Genomic DNA, 16,315 nt, shown 5'->3' on the forward strand with positions numbered 1-16,315 from the left:
TAAGAAGACTATTAGTCCTTGTCCACCTGGTATTATTCAGCGTAAGCCTGTATTATCCATCGAATTAAACTTCAACTTAATAGCCTCCCTGATCTACAGCAGAACTAACCACTGTAGGCACTCGTGGTACTAGTGTTTTTGAACCAGGGAGGGTGTAGGTGCCTGATCTACATTGTCACAGGGTTCCACCCACAGTTTGTGTTCCTTTGCCCTCCCCTTGCCAAGAAACTCTATGGGTTTTTTGAAAGACTCTTTCCTTCCCCTCCCTCCCTGCCTGTCTGTTTTAGTCACTACCAAAGTCACTATAGACGCCCCGGTTCTCTGCAGAAAGCTTGCAGCCAAAAACAGCCCCAAAACAATTGATCACAAATCATTCAACAGCATAAATTAAAATGTGCATTATAGAGCTTGAAATAACAGCAAAAGAGAAGAGGTTAGACTTCACCCCAAAAATGAAAATTCTGTCATTATTATTCACCCTCGTGTCGATCCAAACCCTTAAGACTTTCGTTCATCTTCAGACCACAAAAGCGATTTCTGTCCCTCCATTGACAGCTACGCAACTACCACTTTAATGCTTCAAAAAATTCATAAAGAGATCATAAAACTAATCCATATGAATTGAGCCGTTTAGTCCAAAATTTCTAAAGAGACTTGATCGCTCTATATGATAAACAAACAGATTTAATTTAGGCTTTTATTCACATAAAAACATTAATTAAGAGGTTTGTTTTCACGCGTCAAGCAAATTCGGTTGAGCTTCTGTTTATGTTTGCTGATCAATGTTTAGCTGTGATTAAAAGCCTTAATTAGACCGTAATCTTCAATCTGTTCATCATATAAAGTGATCGAGTCTCTTCAGAAAATTTGTACTAAACCGCTCAATTCAAATCAATTCAAGGTCTTTACTCTTTACTAAAAAATGTAATTTAATAATAAAATAATAATAATTATAATAATGCAAAATTTACATTTCATTAAATTATTAAAATATAATTTAAATAATTAAACTTTAATTAAATGTTATTAAATTATTAAAGTTCAGTTTAGAACAATATGTTAAAACTTCTAAAATCTTTACTAATTTTATATAATAATGCAATTAAAATAAAATAATCATGTAATCATGTCATTTAAATAATACAATATACATAGTAATGATAATAAAATATTATTTAAATTCAAACTTACACCATAAAAGGTATTCCAACATTACATGCTTTTGTACAAAAGTATATTACAAACCCAGTGATGCAAGTGTCCTAGAATAATATCTGCTCAGCCCACATCACCATCTCCAGAGCGAAACCTTGTTAAATGTTAAATTGAGCACGCAAGCACAAAATATTTGAAAACACACACACACCTTTTACTCACTTCTTTGTCTCCTGTTGGTTAGTTATCTTAGTCTTCCTTGTCATCTCACACTAGCTGACACAGCGATGGCCACTAGATCCAAGGCCTGACCTTATTATTACTGACAGGCTGGCTAATCATGTTACTGAGACTCTCACACAGGCTGGTGGGCCTGGCTTTTCATTTTACATGATGCATGTAGTAGGGTCATTCTCTAAGAAACTTTGATCTAAAATAACAGCACTGTGCTCCAATTATGCCGCTAGGAAATTCAATGCACATTAAACACTATACAGAATAACATTATTACCATGGTATTGCCATGGGTAACAGGGTTAGACTTTTATAGGAGGATTCCGTAAATAACTAAATACAACAATTAATTAATTAAATAAATATAATATATTTGATATTTAATTAAAACCATATATAATATGTGTAATAGAATGATAATAACTTTTAAAACCATTAAATAAAATGCATGGGATTTCTTAGCTGCATAATTGGAAAACAGTGTTGTTATTTTAGATCACAGTTTATACAAACATATGCACTCCATTACACAGAATAAAGTGTGCACAAATCAAACCATGTCCAAAAACATGTAATACCATAATACCATGTCCAAAAAAACATGGCCATAGTACTTTTTTATTAATACTTTCTGAGCACGTGCCATGTTAATAACATGGCTTGTTGGACATATTTTTGAAGTTTTTTAATTTTTGAAGAATTAAATTTAATATCGTTGCATATGTAAGGGATAATGTAGAGCGAGGCGGTTGTTATAGCGAATACAACCCCGACAGGTTTTTTGAATCAGCCTGCCCTGAAGGGGTTGTATTCGCTATAACAACCGCCTCGCTCTACATTATCCCGCTTATTACATGGCTACCCACCAAATAAATCAATAATTTGACACAAAATATTGATTTAAAAAGGAGTTTATTGATTTAAAAACGATTGTATTGCTTCCGCTAAAGAAAATAGTCCGTTTCCGTCTCTACGGTTAGAATCCTGCGTCCATAGCAACGCTCTGTTTTTCATGGCAACGGTGTGTTATACTTCGCAGCGGTCTGTTATCAAGAAATAACAGACCGCATTCATTCTACATTGGAATTCAACCAAGCCATGTAATAAATAGTATTACCTTGCGCCACCATGGTACTACAACAGGCCTACTGGTTTGTGTGCTTCGGATTACGACACGCCGCAGTCGAATAGCAACAGCTGACGTTCCCCCGCACCATAGTTACGTCGTGCGTGACGTCACGCCCCGCCCGCAGCCATGCGTACTCTGCTTGTTATCGGGTCGCTTGTTATGACTGGAGAAGGCCTCGGACTCAATTAAAACTTATCCCCGGGACAGCCGCATGCTCATGGAGGGCATGGACATAGACCTGGATCCGGAGCTCATGCAAAAATTCAGCTGCATGGGCACCACGGATAAAGATGTCCTCATCTCGGAGTTTCAGAGGCTGCTGGGTTTTCAGCTCAACCCGGCTGGTTGCGCCTTCTTCCTGGACATGACCAACTGGTGAGTCCGGGGACTCGGCTGCGGCCTACTGCTGAACTGAACATAAAGAGTTTACCACTGTGATTTCTTGCTCTAAAATGCCTTACATGTTAAAAATAGCCCCGCGAGGACCGTTGTCATGAGCCCCGTAGAGTTTAAATAAAGCTGAAGCGAAAAAGACAACAAGCTAATTGCTAATTGACTGTTTACAAAGAAATCAAATGTAACATTTCGGCTCATATGAACTATAGAAGTAATATTTTAGACAGTTGTCCTCTTTAAAATTAATTTCCTCAAACATGTTCTTAAATTATGTGGTTTGTTTCATTTATGTCAGTTGTCAAACATGTAGCTTGTTTGTGCTAGTAGCTCGCTACTATAGTGGTTGTGTTTCAAATCCTTGTGAGTTCCCTATCTCAGCAGCATTCTTGTTTTTTTTTTCCGACCTGAAATGCTGCCGAGTAGGGTCGTGCTTTCAAAATGCTGTCTATGTAGGGGTCTCACTATGTTTTGAGCCACAGACATCGTTTAATGTTGCTCAGTCACGACTCCTCTAAAATACCGTTTTGCTTAACGACAGTGATATAATAGTATTGATTGGTAAAAACAGTAACGTTACACTAAGTGTTTGTATGTTGCTTCTTTGTGTAAACTTGGTGTTTGTTGACATGGAAAGGCTATTGTTAAGTTTACTTCAGAGTTATGTAATACACGAGTGTACTTTCATCTGAGGTCTTACACACAGGCCAACACTAGTTTGTCCCTCCCTTCTTTTGTTTTGAACATGACTTTACATTCTGGCCACTTTATACATCTTGTATATATTATACACATGTTGTTTTGCTCTTGGTTGTTAAATTGTGGTTAAATCTCCCATGTTGTATTTGTGCCTTATTAGGAACCTTCAAGCAGCTATTGGTGCATATTATGACTTTGAGAGTCCAAATATCAACACGCCGTCAATGTCTTTTGTGGAAGATGTGACGATTGGAGAGGGGGAATCCGTTCCTCCTGACACACAGTTCACAAAGACATGGAGGATACAGAATACGGGTGAGTTTTATTTTGTTCTGGGTGTAGAAATGAAAAGGCTGAATGTTTAATGACCCAAACTTACACCAGGGTGAGTTTTTTTTTTTGTTCTGGGTGTAGAAATGAAAAGGCTGAATGTTTAATGACCCAAACTTACACCAATGTTGTTATATTTGCATGCAAGCACAGACATTACACATTTCATCTTGTGGGAAAAAATATAATGTCCAAAAGAAATGTGTTCGATGGTCATTTTGCACTGTAATAAACCATGATTGACTGTGTTTCATTTTTATATTGGTTAATGACAGACTTTTCATTTTTATGTGAACTAAAAAAAAGAAAACTATCAAATTAAGTACTTCCCATCACACGCAAGACATTCGTTCATTTGTGCAAAAAAACATAATTTACCACTTTATTTATAAAATATTAATTTCACGCAACAACGTCTACTCTCGTGTCAACAACATTCATGCGTCTTGTGAACTCACGTTGGAGATTAATCATTTGTAAAGTGGTCAATTGTTTGTTTTTTTGTGCAAACAAAGCATTTGCATCGCTTCATAAAATTGAGGTTAAACCACTGGAGTGACATGGATTAATTTTATGATGTCTTCACTACCTTTCTGGGGCTTGAAAGTGGTAGTTGCGTAGCTGTCAGTGGAGGGACTGAAAGCTCTCAGATTGTCTAATGTCATTCCTGTCTTTGTGCTTTGCAGGTACAGAGTCGTGGCCCCCGGGTGTGTGTCTGAAGTATGTTGGTGGGGATCAGTTTGGTCATGTGAACATGGTGATGGTGCGGTCTCTGGACCCGCAGGAGATCTCAGACGTGAGCGTGCAGATGCGCAGTCCAGCCGTTCCTGGCATGTACCAAGGCCAGTGGAGAATGTGCACAGCCACCGGACTATTCTATGGAGGTGAGACGCAAACGATAAAAGTAACAGTCAACATTTTCATGACATTGAGCTAAAGAAACAGCTATTTAAAAAAAAGATGCAATGACCGTTTTAAAGGGATAGTTCACCCAAAAATAAAAACACTGTAGTTATTTAGTCATCCTCATATGATTTTCTTTCTGCGTAGTGCATACTGTGTTTTTATGTCTTGCCAATTTAAAGGTGCACTGTGTAGTTTAAGTGTTTTATTAGCTAAAATCAATGTCTTTATTCATAAATATGTCCTCATTGGTGCAAAATTACCTCTGCCAATGATCTGACTTATCCTCGTAAGTGAAGAATTTCTTATCTTTATTTACATTGGACGGGTAAGTCCAAGGAGGCTTCCATGTCGTTCCGCCATTTTGAAAAACTATAATAGCAGAGAGGGATAAAAAGCACTAGCCTACCTCAACGCGTTTACACAACGCGTTTTCGTTCAGAGCCAGTGTCACGTGACTGAAACCAGCTGAAACGGACAAGGAGATCAGTGAGAGGCGCTTGTCATTGCCCCAGCAAATTTGAAAGGCTGCACTGCACGGTACTTCATAATGCAGGATCATACTTATGCAGAGTCACAGGAGAAGGAATCCTCGTCGCCAAAAAAGCAAAAAATTTAACTTAAGATGAAATGTTACCGGCGAATTAAAAAAACAAGGGTAAATATCAGGATAGCTTTTCCCAGGTGGAAAGAGCTAATGAAGGAGAAATACTTTGAAGTTGCCTACTTTCTTCTCGACAGGTAAGTCAATGTTACGGTCTAAATTACAAGCTTTTTTTCATTGCTTGGTTGTGTAATTCATTATATAGGCAGCATAACAGTAGAACGTGTATAGTTAAACTCGATGAAGTGCTATTGGAAGACATGTTGTCATAGCTTCTTGGTACAGAACGGCTACCTTAGTTGCAACACGCATTCTAAAAAGCGAGGCGCTAGAGAGCACTATTCGTTTGAATGCAAAATACAATTTCACAGCTAGATGGGAGAAATTCCTACACAGTGTACCTTTAAACATTTAAGTGATTTATTTAACCATTCAAGTGCAACAAGACACAAAAGAAAAGTCAGTTTGTGCTAATACCAAATTGAGTTCTCTTTCACGTCTTGAAGAGAGAAATGCACACAAAATTATGGCAAAATACCCATCTTGGCGAGTATCATTGTGAACACAGTCAGTTTTGTCTTAAAGGAGAACTCCGGTCAATTTTAACATTGAGCTCATTTTTTTTGTAAATTTGGAGTGCTGTCAATACAGAGAACAACAACAAAAATCGGTGTTGCCTACACCGTGTTATCCTCTTTTTAAAATTTACACCCTGTTGACTTCAATGGGGCAAGTTTTAAACCTGCTTTTAGCCTCTTAACATCCTTGATGTGTCATTACAAGTGCACAGGTCATGTGAGTGATTCCTTCAGAGTCAACACGCGGTGAATCTGACTGCAGTAGATGTGAAAGATATGAATAAAAATGAAGTTATTTCAGCCAGCGCACATACCTGTGTTTACGTCCTGTTTTCGGCTGAAGTCCACAGTAATCGATTGTCGAGTTCGGGCGCATGATCGTACGTACTAAACCTATGCGCGTGAACTCGACAATCGACTACTTTGGACTTCGACTGAAAACAGGATGTAAACGCAGGTGTGTGCGCTGGCTGAAATAACATCACTTTTATTCATATCTTGCACATCTACTGCAGTCAGATTCACCGCGTGTTCACTCTGAAGGAATCACTCACATGGCTGTGCACTTGTAATGACACATCAAGGATGTTGAGGCTAAAAGCAGGTTTAAAACTTGCCCCATTGAAGTCAACAGGGTGCAAATTTTAAAAAGAGGATAACGGTGTAGGCAACACCGATTTTTGTCATTGTTCTCTGTACTGACAGCACTCCAAATTGACAAAAAAATGAGCTCAATGTTAAAATTGACCGGAGTTCTCCTTTAAGTGAACGCAAGCGGTTGAGAAAGGAAACGCATGTTAGTATGGTCTCAAAGTGACCGCAGCCTAATATACCTGCTGCTGTGTAACTTTTGTAGCTTTTAAATGATTAATTTATATGTAATTTATACAGTGAAGACTATGCTGGTTTATTTTTACACAATTCAATTGTTAAATAAACCTACTGTACATGAAAATCTGTAATTTTTATATGTTTTATTGTATTTGTCCTATTGTTTGTAATTTGCTTCTTTGTTGTTATTTTTAATTACAAAAATAAAATAACTTGAATATTGAATATTGGAGTACGTTTTACAAGAAAATACTTTTTCAGTCTTTCTTCTTAAAAAATGTCATGTTTAATTCAATGTTACTTGCCATTTCTTTGTTATTAATTAATTGTGAAATTTACTAGCAATTTCTAAGTGAAAATTGTTTCTACGGCAAAGCTTTTTCAGTGTATATTGTGATTAAACCATGGTCTTTCTGAATACTTGATTCTGATTGGCTGGAAGGTGTGCAATAAAACCGTTTAATGCACAGGTAGTTCCAAGTCGGTTTAATCACTTTTCCATATTATTGCACTGCTTTCATTAAAGCACACACACACGTCACTGACACGCACTCAGAGATTGGGAATCGTGCCGTGCACGCACAGAAACTCGTTGTCAATGCTGCCTCGCAAATGTTATTAATAAATTAATTTCGCTACTGAATCGCTACATTATACTACTTAGCAAGGAGGTGGTAACGCCGCTGCAGATGCAGGTAATTCACACGCACATCTCTCTCTCCTTCTCCGTCTTCCTCCATAGGCTAATTCATTAAAATAAATGTTATAATTCAATCAAATAAATGGAACCTTAACGCACTACTTTATTTCTCTGTCTGATTTAAAGCAGACAGAAAGCTTTATCAAACGAGTCGTAGCTGATGAAAATAACCTCCATTTTAACCTTTCCAGTCAAATTTAGTCCTGCAAGCATGGTATAAGCGGGATAATCCACGGCTAGCTGTGCATTAAACGTTCTGAATGCACTCCTGCTTTGCGTCAAGTGGTTCTTTGCCTCCACGTTGTGCATTAAAATCATTTATATCAACGATATACGCAAGGGATAATCCACGGCTAGCTGTGCATTAAAATCATTTAATGCACAGCTAGCCGTGGATTATCCCTTGCATATATCGTTGTCGTGAAATAAATGTTCTCATATTGTCAAAGAAGATTTTGGTCATATCACCTACTCCCAGTAATATGCCATTCAGAGCATTCGTTCTGCAAGTTCTGAGTTTCCACAACCAGCTTTGGCGACTTGAAGAATGTGTGGCTCACCTCATTCCCGTTGTTTTGCAGATGTGATCTGGGTGATATTGAGCGTGGAAGAGGGAGGCCTGCTGGGCGTCACACAGCAGTTATCCTCCTTCGAGACGGAGTTCAACACGCAGCCACACCGCAGTGTGGAGGGAGGCTTCAACCCTTTCGCCTCACCACAGAAGAACAAGCAGGACACCAATGAGGATAATCTAAATGACCCCGGGGGCCCCTGGGAGGCCCCACTGGACTCCATTCAGCAAGATCAAAATGGACTCAATCACAGCTCTGTAAATATTACACCAAATGGTCTCCAAAACAACTTATCAGTAGTGACTTACAGCCAGGTATGTTTGCCATTTGGAGTTTTTCATTGAGTTGAGTGAAGATTAGCATGATAATGGGGCGTGAATACGGCTGGGTGATATAGAGCGAATTGTTTTTGAACCGAATAATTGAAACAGACTGCTATGAAGTTTAATGGCATTTTTACTCCTATTGTTTAACATGGGTGCTATAAATAATCTCCCGTTATTACAGTGTCAAGTTCAATTTTTTTAATCTTTGCTGATATGGCAATAAAAATAAATTAAATCCCTCTTAATGCACTCCTGAGTCCCAAGGAGAGACTGTTAAATTAGTCTAATGGTACAATCTTTACAGTTATTTGCTGGTTAAAATGATTAAAGTCTTATTTTTACTAGAGCCGCCCCCTAATAGACGACTAACCAAAAAAAGTAAATAATAAAATAAATATTCTCAGATTATGTAATCCGTATGTAACGGGCATATAGGCAGCTAGGCACGTCCACTAGCTACTGCGGAGATGACGAGTCAGCATCGTGACTTAAAGGGATAGTTCACCCAAAAATGAAAATTAACCCATGATTTATTCACCCTGAAGCCATCCTAGGTGTATATGACAATCTTCTTTCAGACGAATACAATCCAAGCTCTATGCGTGCGCTTGAGCGCTGATTAGGCTATGTAATATATAGGCAATTAAAGGCTTGTGATTATGATTTATGGCTTATTAACATGGTCAACTAATCACTTAAATGAACGACGACTAGTCGACTAGAAAAATCTTTAGTTTAGGGCAGCTCTAATTTTTACATTACCATTCAAATGTTTTCCATTTTAAATAAATGCTGTTCTTTTGGGCTTTCTATTCATCAAAGAATCAGGAATAAAAAATGTATAACGGTTTTCTCAAATATGTGAAGCAGCACAACTGTTGTCAACATTGATAATAATCATAAATATTTATTTATGAGCAGCATATCGGCATATTAGAATGATTTCTGAATGATCATGTGACACTGAAAACTGGAGTAATAATGCTGAAAATTTGCTTTGATCACAGGAATAAATTACATTTTAAAATAAATTCAGGTAGAAAACAGTTATTTTAAATTGTAATAATATTTCACAATATTCCTGTTTTTTTACTATATTTTTGATCAAATAAATCCAGCCTTGGTGAGCAAAAGAGACTTTAAAAAAAAGTGTATAGCAATAAAATTGTCGCAGATATATTATGGATGTTCAATATATCACCCAGCTGTAGGTGTACGTTTTCTGTCCAAATAATGAGTTATTACAACTACTATTGATTAACTTGATGAGTAAATGCTCAACGCTCCAATTCTCTAAACCTGCTATAAATGTTCATGAAATCAGGAGCTTTTTCCAAAGGTAAGTTAAAAGGTCAAGATGCATCCAGCACAAGATTCAGTTCAGAAAACCACGATGAAACAGTCAGCAGGTCTTTTTGACACCCTCCCAAAATCTTGCTTTCATGCCAAAAGTCTGTACTGGAAAGCTCTCACTGTGCTGACCGCCATATGATCTCTTAACACAGAAGGTCACTTAACAACAGCGCGTCACATTTCTGTTCCCTGCCCTGTTTTGTGACATCTAACCAAAGAAAAGCACTTTGTGATGATTCACCGTGTTTGGTTACACCTTTCCTCATTCCGCACACATGCAATACTGAGACTGGGAGATACAGCTAAAACAGTTTCAGCCTTTTGATGATTTAATATGTATCTCTATTCTGTTTATGTAGTTGCTTTGAAATGTCTTGAAAGGGTGTTTTTTGTTGTTTAATGTAATAACTAAAACAGTAAAATCAAGTTTTCTTTTATATGCACCAATATAAACAGCAGTATTTAATTTATTATACAATTAAGTGAATAATGCCACAGCATGAACATTTTTGAGTGATCATTCAACAAGTGTTGATTAAGAAATTTACTGTGTAGTTCCTGACCCAACCAACAACTATTCTTGTAAGATTTCCTTGGAATACTTGAAAAACCTGTAATAAATTTCCATCCAGATAGCAGGAAAGGGCTGATTGGCTCTCTGCTGACTTGTGTGACCTGTGTGGATGATTAGCACCACACCAAAGACACTGTTTTCAGACACACCTAAAGGTTTTTAACTATTTTAATAATGTCTCGTAAAAACATAGTGTAAGACTTGATCAATTTGATTAATGTCTGTGAATCCGTTTAAACTGTTAATTTCAATGAATATTATAACTCTGATTCACTCAAAAATGTTCATTGCGCATTATATTTTAAATTTAAAATTTTAGATTTGATTTGTTATATTGGTGCATATAAATATAAATGAATTAATATTAATCTTCCCTGTGTTTATTTAGTCAAAACTGGAAAACAGATTATTTTAACTTCATTTTTACTCTTTTTGAATCTGCTTGCTGACAGTATCTGCTTGTTTTGTTCCCTCTGATTTACAAAAAAACACCCTTTTACTCCATTTCATAAATTGATATTGAAATGTATTTCAAGTGTTAAAAGGCTGAGAAATATTTAATGGCTTTTTATCTCCCAGCCCCATTAAGTTTTTCATTCCCGATTTGGCCTTGATGTGTTAACTGTGGGGTTGACGTCTGTAAATGTTAATCCTAGAGGCTGTTTAATAGGCCCTTGAGGGGGTTAAACTTTGCCTCTTGGCCACAAGATGGAGTTCCATGCAAGCATGTGAGCTGGTGCAGAAAAGTCATTAACCAGTCAAATAAGTCACAGTTGAAATCTCACAAATTACTAACACCCAATCCAACCCATAGCATAAATATATTCCCAGTGTAATGTTGTAAATCTAGTATTGATTTCAGGTTAGATACTATTTGCCTTAACAACAATCTGAGGATCTAAAATATTTATGTAAAACTTGGTGTTTTACTGTCACAGCTCTTACATTACCAAACCCTTAACCATAGGTGCCTATTTCTGTTTCCCCATGAAGAGAAGTGAACTAACGTCTTTCGTTTTTTGCAAACTTGCTAATACAAATACTTTACAAACCAAATATAAACACGTCTTTATTCACCTCTGTTTCCATGAGGAAATGATAACTAGGCTAAGCAAGTTGACATACACATACGCAACAAATGCCCCTTAAAATGTTAGTTTTGATGAATTCATTACCCAAAAGTTATTTGTGTCTCGTGAAAAGAAACACACGGACTACAAATACATTACAAACCAATTAAAAATGCGTATGCAGTGTTGTCGCGATCCCTCGCTAATATACCTGATTATTTTGGAGTTAATTACTTAAAGGGGACATGATATGGATTTTTAAAAATTATTTTAATATGTTCCTTAAGGTTTAATTATAATGTTAATAGTTTTTTTGGGGTTTTTTGCGCAAAAAAACGTGGAAAAACTATTATTTTCTACCTTCATTTTGACCCTCTGTCTGAAATTACCCGTTTTTATGGCGCGGATACTTTAAGACGTGTCAGTAAATGGACAGTTATGATTGGCTAACGTCATTGCATAGAAAACAGTTTCAACGTCCATTCACTATTGCACATGAGCTGCAATAGTGACTGCGAATCTGTATACTGCATCCAGTGTAGACAGCGCCAGTGATTATAATGGCTTTTATAGGCTTTTGATCCAGTGTATACAAATGCCAGCCATTAAGCGGCTGAATGCCAGTGGGCGGGGCCTATGGTGCGATGTCTTTCTTTGGAGGCAAATATATTTGCCCGTGTGACATCACAGGTCACACAATATCAAACTGATCTGTTTTGGAGCTTGATTAAATAAATGCTTTGTTTATAAGGATGTTTTAAGCTATTACTCTTGCAGGATGTTTTAATGGTACGAAGACCTCGTATATGTCAAAAGTAGGGCTGTCAAACGATTAATCGCGATTAATCGCATCCAAAATAATAGTTTGTTTTTACATAATATATGTGTGTGTACAGTGTATAATTATTTTCTATATATAAATACACACACATGCATGTATATATTTAAGAAATATTTGCATGTATATACTATGTATATATATTTATATTATATATAATTTATATTATATATAAATATTTTATATATAAATAACACATTTTTCTTAAATATATATGCATGTGTGTGTATTTATATATAGAAAATAATTATACTCCATACACACACATATATTATGTAAACACAAACTTTTATTTTGGATGCGATTAATCGTTTGACAGCCCTAGTCAAAAGATCAAGGCAAATATGATTTCTCATGTCATGACCCCTTTAAAATGCAATTTATCACCGTGAGATCCACCAATCAGAGAGGTTCCCGAATCTCAATCGAATTTTTTAATTGGTTAAAATTAATTGAGAATATCTCATGTTTTTTCGTGGGTGCTCGGCCATTTCCGGAATCGCCGCCTATGCCCTTAACCCTGAATTAATACATGTGGTAATATTATTATGAATCCCATAGTAGACTTACATTGGATGAGGGAGCCATGAGCCAGAGCCATGGTGCTCTTTTCATTTGGGGTGTAAGAAATGCCTCTAAACACGGTTTAAAGTTTTACACAGTCATTGCACAGCGTTTTATTTAGCAAATGTATAAATCTATTAACAATTGATCTTGTTTTGACAGAGTTTTATCTCACTCTTTCTGTTTATTCCCAGGGCATTAATGGACCCTTCCCGTTTGGACAGTCTTAAGATACAGAAACCATCCGGTAGCTCATCGGAGCTTCTGCTTTTGCCCTTTTCAGGGGTTCAGTGAGAGGAGGAACAGATTTACTCTAAAGACTTGGTGACCCTCCCTCTCCCCTGATGCATCACAACATCACATAAATGTGTGGACAAATCTGTTTGGCTCCAAATCAATATTGAAGCGACACCTGAGTTACGCATGTGTGAATGCTAGTTTTAGAAGCGTGCTAGAAATTCTAAAGAGATATAATGAAAAATACACCGTTTTTCTGATCTGTATTGTCACATTACAGCAGTAAATTCAGAAGTGTGAGTGCACAAATGCGTATGAGAAACAGCGGCAGGGCGGGTGGATGAATGAATGAGTGAATCGAAGTCCTTTCACCCCAAATTCAATACAAAAGCATACGATTTATATTTTGCTTAAAGAAAATTAAGCCTGCTTTTAGGATGTGTATGAAATTTTGCTTCATGACATTATTTTCATGACAATTCAGCACATTTTCCACCAAATTCTCATTACCGAAATACAGACAATTATATTTCAGATTTTTTTTTTTTGTAATTCCCATTGTTCTCGCCTTTTAAATGATTGTATTAAAATATTGCACTGTTTTTGTTTTATTAGCCTAATTTGAAATACAACCAATTAATGTACAACAAATACAACAATGTATAAATACTTTACAACTGAAATAACATACGAATATTTGCATTTATATCAAATTATTAATTACCATGAAAATAATGTCACAATGAAGGAAATCTTAATGGTGCTAAAAACAGGGCTTTTTTTTTTTTTTTTTTTTTTCTTTAAGCAAAGTATAATTCTCATTTGTTCTTTATGATTTTGCAGTGAAATATGACTGGGGGTTTGTTCTTGACAGGTTTGTGAGAGTCATCTGAATATGTGTGCGACTGAGTGTTTCAGCCATGCACAAAAGCCATCAACAAATGAATGAAGAATTAATGCCTCTCAAGTAGTTTTATAATTTTACATCAATGTTCTTTTACTTTACAAACTGGACAGTTTCAAGTTAGGAAAAAAAAAAGGTCAATGTGCCTACTTGGAGGTTAAATTGTGTAATTGGTAGAAACAACAAAGGTTTCATATGGTCCTTCGCCAGCCAGCCACTTGTAATTGTTTGTTTATTACAAAATTGCTATTGAAACCTGCTCTGGATTCACTAAAAAACCCAGCAACCTGTACAGCGTACATGAGCACATCATGTCTCATTATATTGAAGTATACATCTGTACTGCCACTATACAGGTCAAGTCATAGCTGTTGTCAGAGATGCCCTTAGTAACTATCTTGTTGCTGTTATCATATTTGTTTACATTGATGTTTTTCTGGAGTTATAGAGTGCTGATGTTGGTTTCCACTCATCATGACACAATCCACCAGAGATGATAGTAAGCAGATGTGACTTTGGTTCCCTTGTTTACTGACCTAAGAGTTCACAAGCACATCACTGGTTTATTTTCCCAGTCCTACATTTCTGCCGTTCACTTAGACCTGCGATGGTATTAAGCTTTTTTTTAAAAATGAGCTGAGGGTGTTTTAATGAGGGGAAAGTGTGAGAATGAGTTCATTTTAAAGGAATATTCTGGGTTAAATGCAAGTGTTGCTCCGTTGACGGGAGATTTCGATTAGTACCTCTCTGAACTGAAAATGCGTTGACATTTATTCAATTGTCTACAATTGAAGTCTATGTGGCAAGTGCACTACTTCCATTGTAAGGGCATTTCCCTATACACATTTTTGTTTTGTTTTTCCTTCTCCGTTTTTTCGATTTTACTAAGGTACCAATTATTTTCTGCGGTAGTGCCTGCATTTAACCCTAAAAAATATTCTCTTTAAATTGTATTCTCTTGAGATGTTGCTAAATGTTGAAATGGTAAATTGTGAGCTGGAAAGTTCCCAATAATATTTTAATGCATAAAGAATTTTTGTGGAATTTATTTGGTTTAAATCGTGCCTCTGTGTTTGGTATGATGGAGAGCTTCTTGGATGTTTATATCTTGCTAAATATATCTGAAAGGCCGTTTTACTCACCATTTTCTGTTTTGCTGCAATGGCTAGGCAATTTATAAAACATAAAACGTTAACAACAGTCTCCTATCATTTTTTTTTCCTCTTAATTGGTATATTTACTAAGAAGAAAAGAGCAAACAAATTCCCCAGTAAACAAATTCCCCGGTGTCCTCAGGCATTATGCAAATCAGAGTCCAAACTGACCTTTATGTCAAGGGAAAAGAGATTAGTGTCACCATGTCCTGTTAAATTTAATACGTCAGGCAATTCTTGTCCGTTTCACCTTAATTCTATGCACCTGGAAGATTTCGCCATTAACGGATACTGACATTGCGTCCAAATTTCTTGAATTGCTGTGGCTTCACTTTTACATTGCAAATGATCTATGCAGTGTGTAAAGGGACAGCTCCTTCTATATTCCAAAAAGTTGCACTCACAAGTTGAAGCATAAAAGAAGTTAATGTTCTGAAACTGGTTTCCATTTTTGTTGCCGTAAGGACAGAACAACACTGACGTTTCTCCTAGTGCTCGGCCCATAAACAGCTCACTGGACGGTGTCGTCGCGTCATCACTCATGTCTTCCTTTGAGCTGTTCTTTGTGAATGTCCTCATCCCGAGCGCTGCACACTTCACAGCCTCCTTCCAGTTTATAATTACACTCTGGATTTTTCTTTTTTTCTCTTTTTTTTTTGGGTGTTGCTTATGCATGTGAGAAGTGTGATTGATTCATTGCTGCGTTATTGTCTTTTTTTCTGATTTGTTTTTTTTTCTGTTAGATCTGTTGAGGTTTTCTGCACCGTGGCATGGTGTATGACTGAGCGGAGAGTTTGCATAGAGTCCTATGATAGCACAGTGAAAGAGAGAAAATATGAAAAGCCTTTTCCTGTATGTATAATTGAACATTTGTATGATTAAATTAACACTGAAACAAAATGATTCTGTCTTCATGTTTTGAATTAAGCTCATGTGAGCAGTGTGATTTTTGTTAATGCAGTTGTTCCCAGAAGAAGTCATTGTCCTTTACATCTTGCTTGTTTTTAACCTTCAAAAATGATTTTTTTTGTCTTGAAGCATTGAACGTCCTGGCCAGCATTGCCTATTCAAAATTTGGCCTCAAATGAATATTAGTGTTCTTAGTTATTTTACATTCTTTAAAATAAATTGTATTAGAACCTTTAACATTCATGGAAGCTTTCCATT

At 36.5% G+C, this 16,315-nt stretch overlaps 2 protein-coding genes across 4 annotated transcripts in view; one reads left to right on the forward strand and one right to left on the reverse strand.

Annotated features, from left to right (window-relative positions):
- anks1ab (ankyrin repeat and sterile alpha motif domain containing 1Ab) overlaps nt 1–2,599 on the reverse strand; it is a 33,422-nt gene extending 30,823 nt beyond the window's left edge. For 2 of the 3 annotated variants that reach the window (XM_079883450.1, XM_079883449.1), the window contains exon 1: nt 2,507–2,599. In XM_079883450.1, coding sequence (XP_079739576.1) covers nt 2,507–2,519 — 13 coding nt within the window. In that variant the 5' untranslated portion in view covers nt 2,520–2,599. Of the gene's footprint in view, nt 1–26; nt 132–2,506 lie in introns of those variants that run through there. The other variant, XM_079883451.1, reaches the window with a different exon arrangement.
- Nucleotides 2,569–16,040, forward strand: ilrun (inflammation and lipid regulator with UBA-like and NBR1-like domains). The gene is made up of 5 exons (XM_079883453.1): nt 2,569–2,893; nt 3,771–3,925; nt 4,627–4,824; nt 8,138–8,442; nt 13,048–16,040. The coding sequence occupies exons 1-5, from the start codon at nt 2,730–2,732 to the stop codon at nt 13,081–13,083; spliced, it is 858 nt and encodes a 285-aa protein (XP_079739579.1). The 5' UTR covers nt 2,569–2,729; the 3' UTR covers nt 13,084–16,040.
- Nucleotides 16,041–16,315: the final 275 nt, after the last annotated feature.

The sequence above is a fragment of the Squalius cephalus genome (assembly GCF_949319135.1).
Source record: "Squalius cephalus genome assembly, chromosome: 10".
NCBI lineage: Eukaryota > Metazoa > Chordata > Actinopteri > Cypriniformes > Leuciscidae > Squalius > Squalius cephalus.

Bases quoted from the DNA above. Each gene is read 5' to 3' on its own strand.
- ilrun (XM_079883453.1), top strand. From the start codon at position 2,730: ATGCTCATGGAGGGCATGGACATAGACCTGGATCCGGAGCTCATGCAA. The intron at 3,926-4,626 runs GTGAGTTTTATT...TGTGCTTTGCAG, and splicing joins ATGGAGGATACAGAATACGG to GTACAGAGTCGTGGCCCCCG. The intron at 8,443-13,047 runs GTATGTTTGCCA...GTTTATTCCCAG, and splicing joins CAGTAGTGACTTACAGCCAG to GGCATTAATGGACCCTTCCC.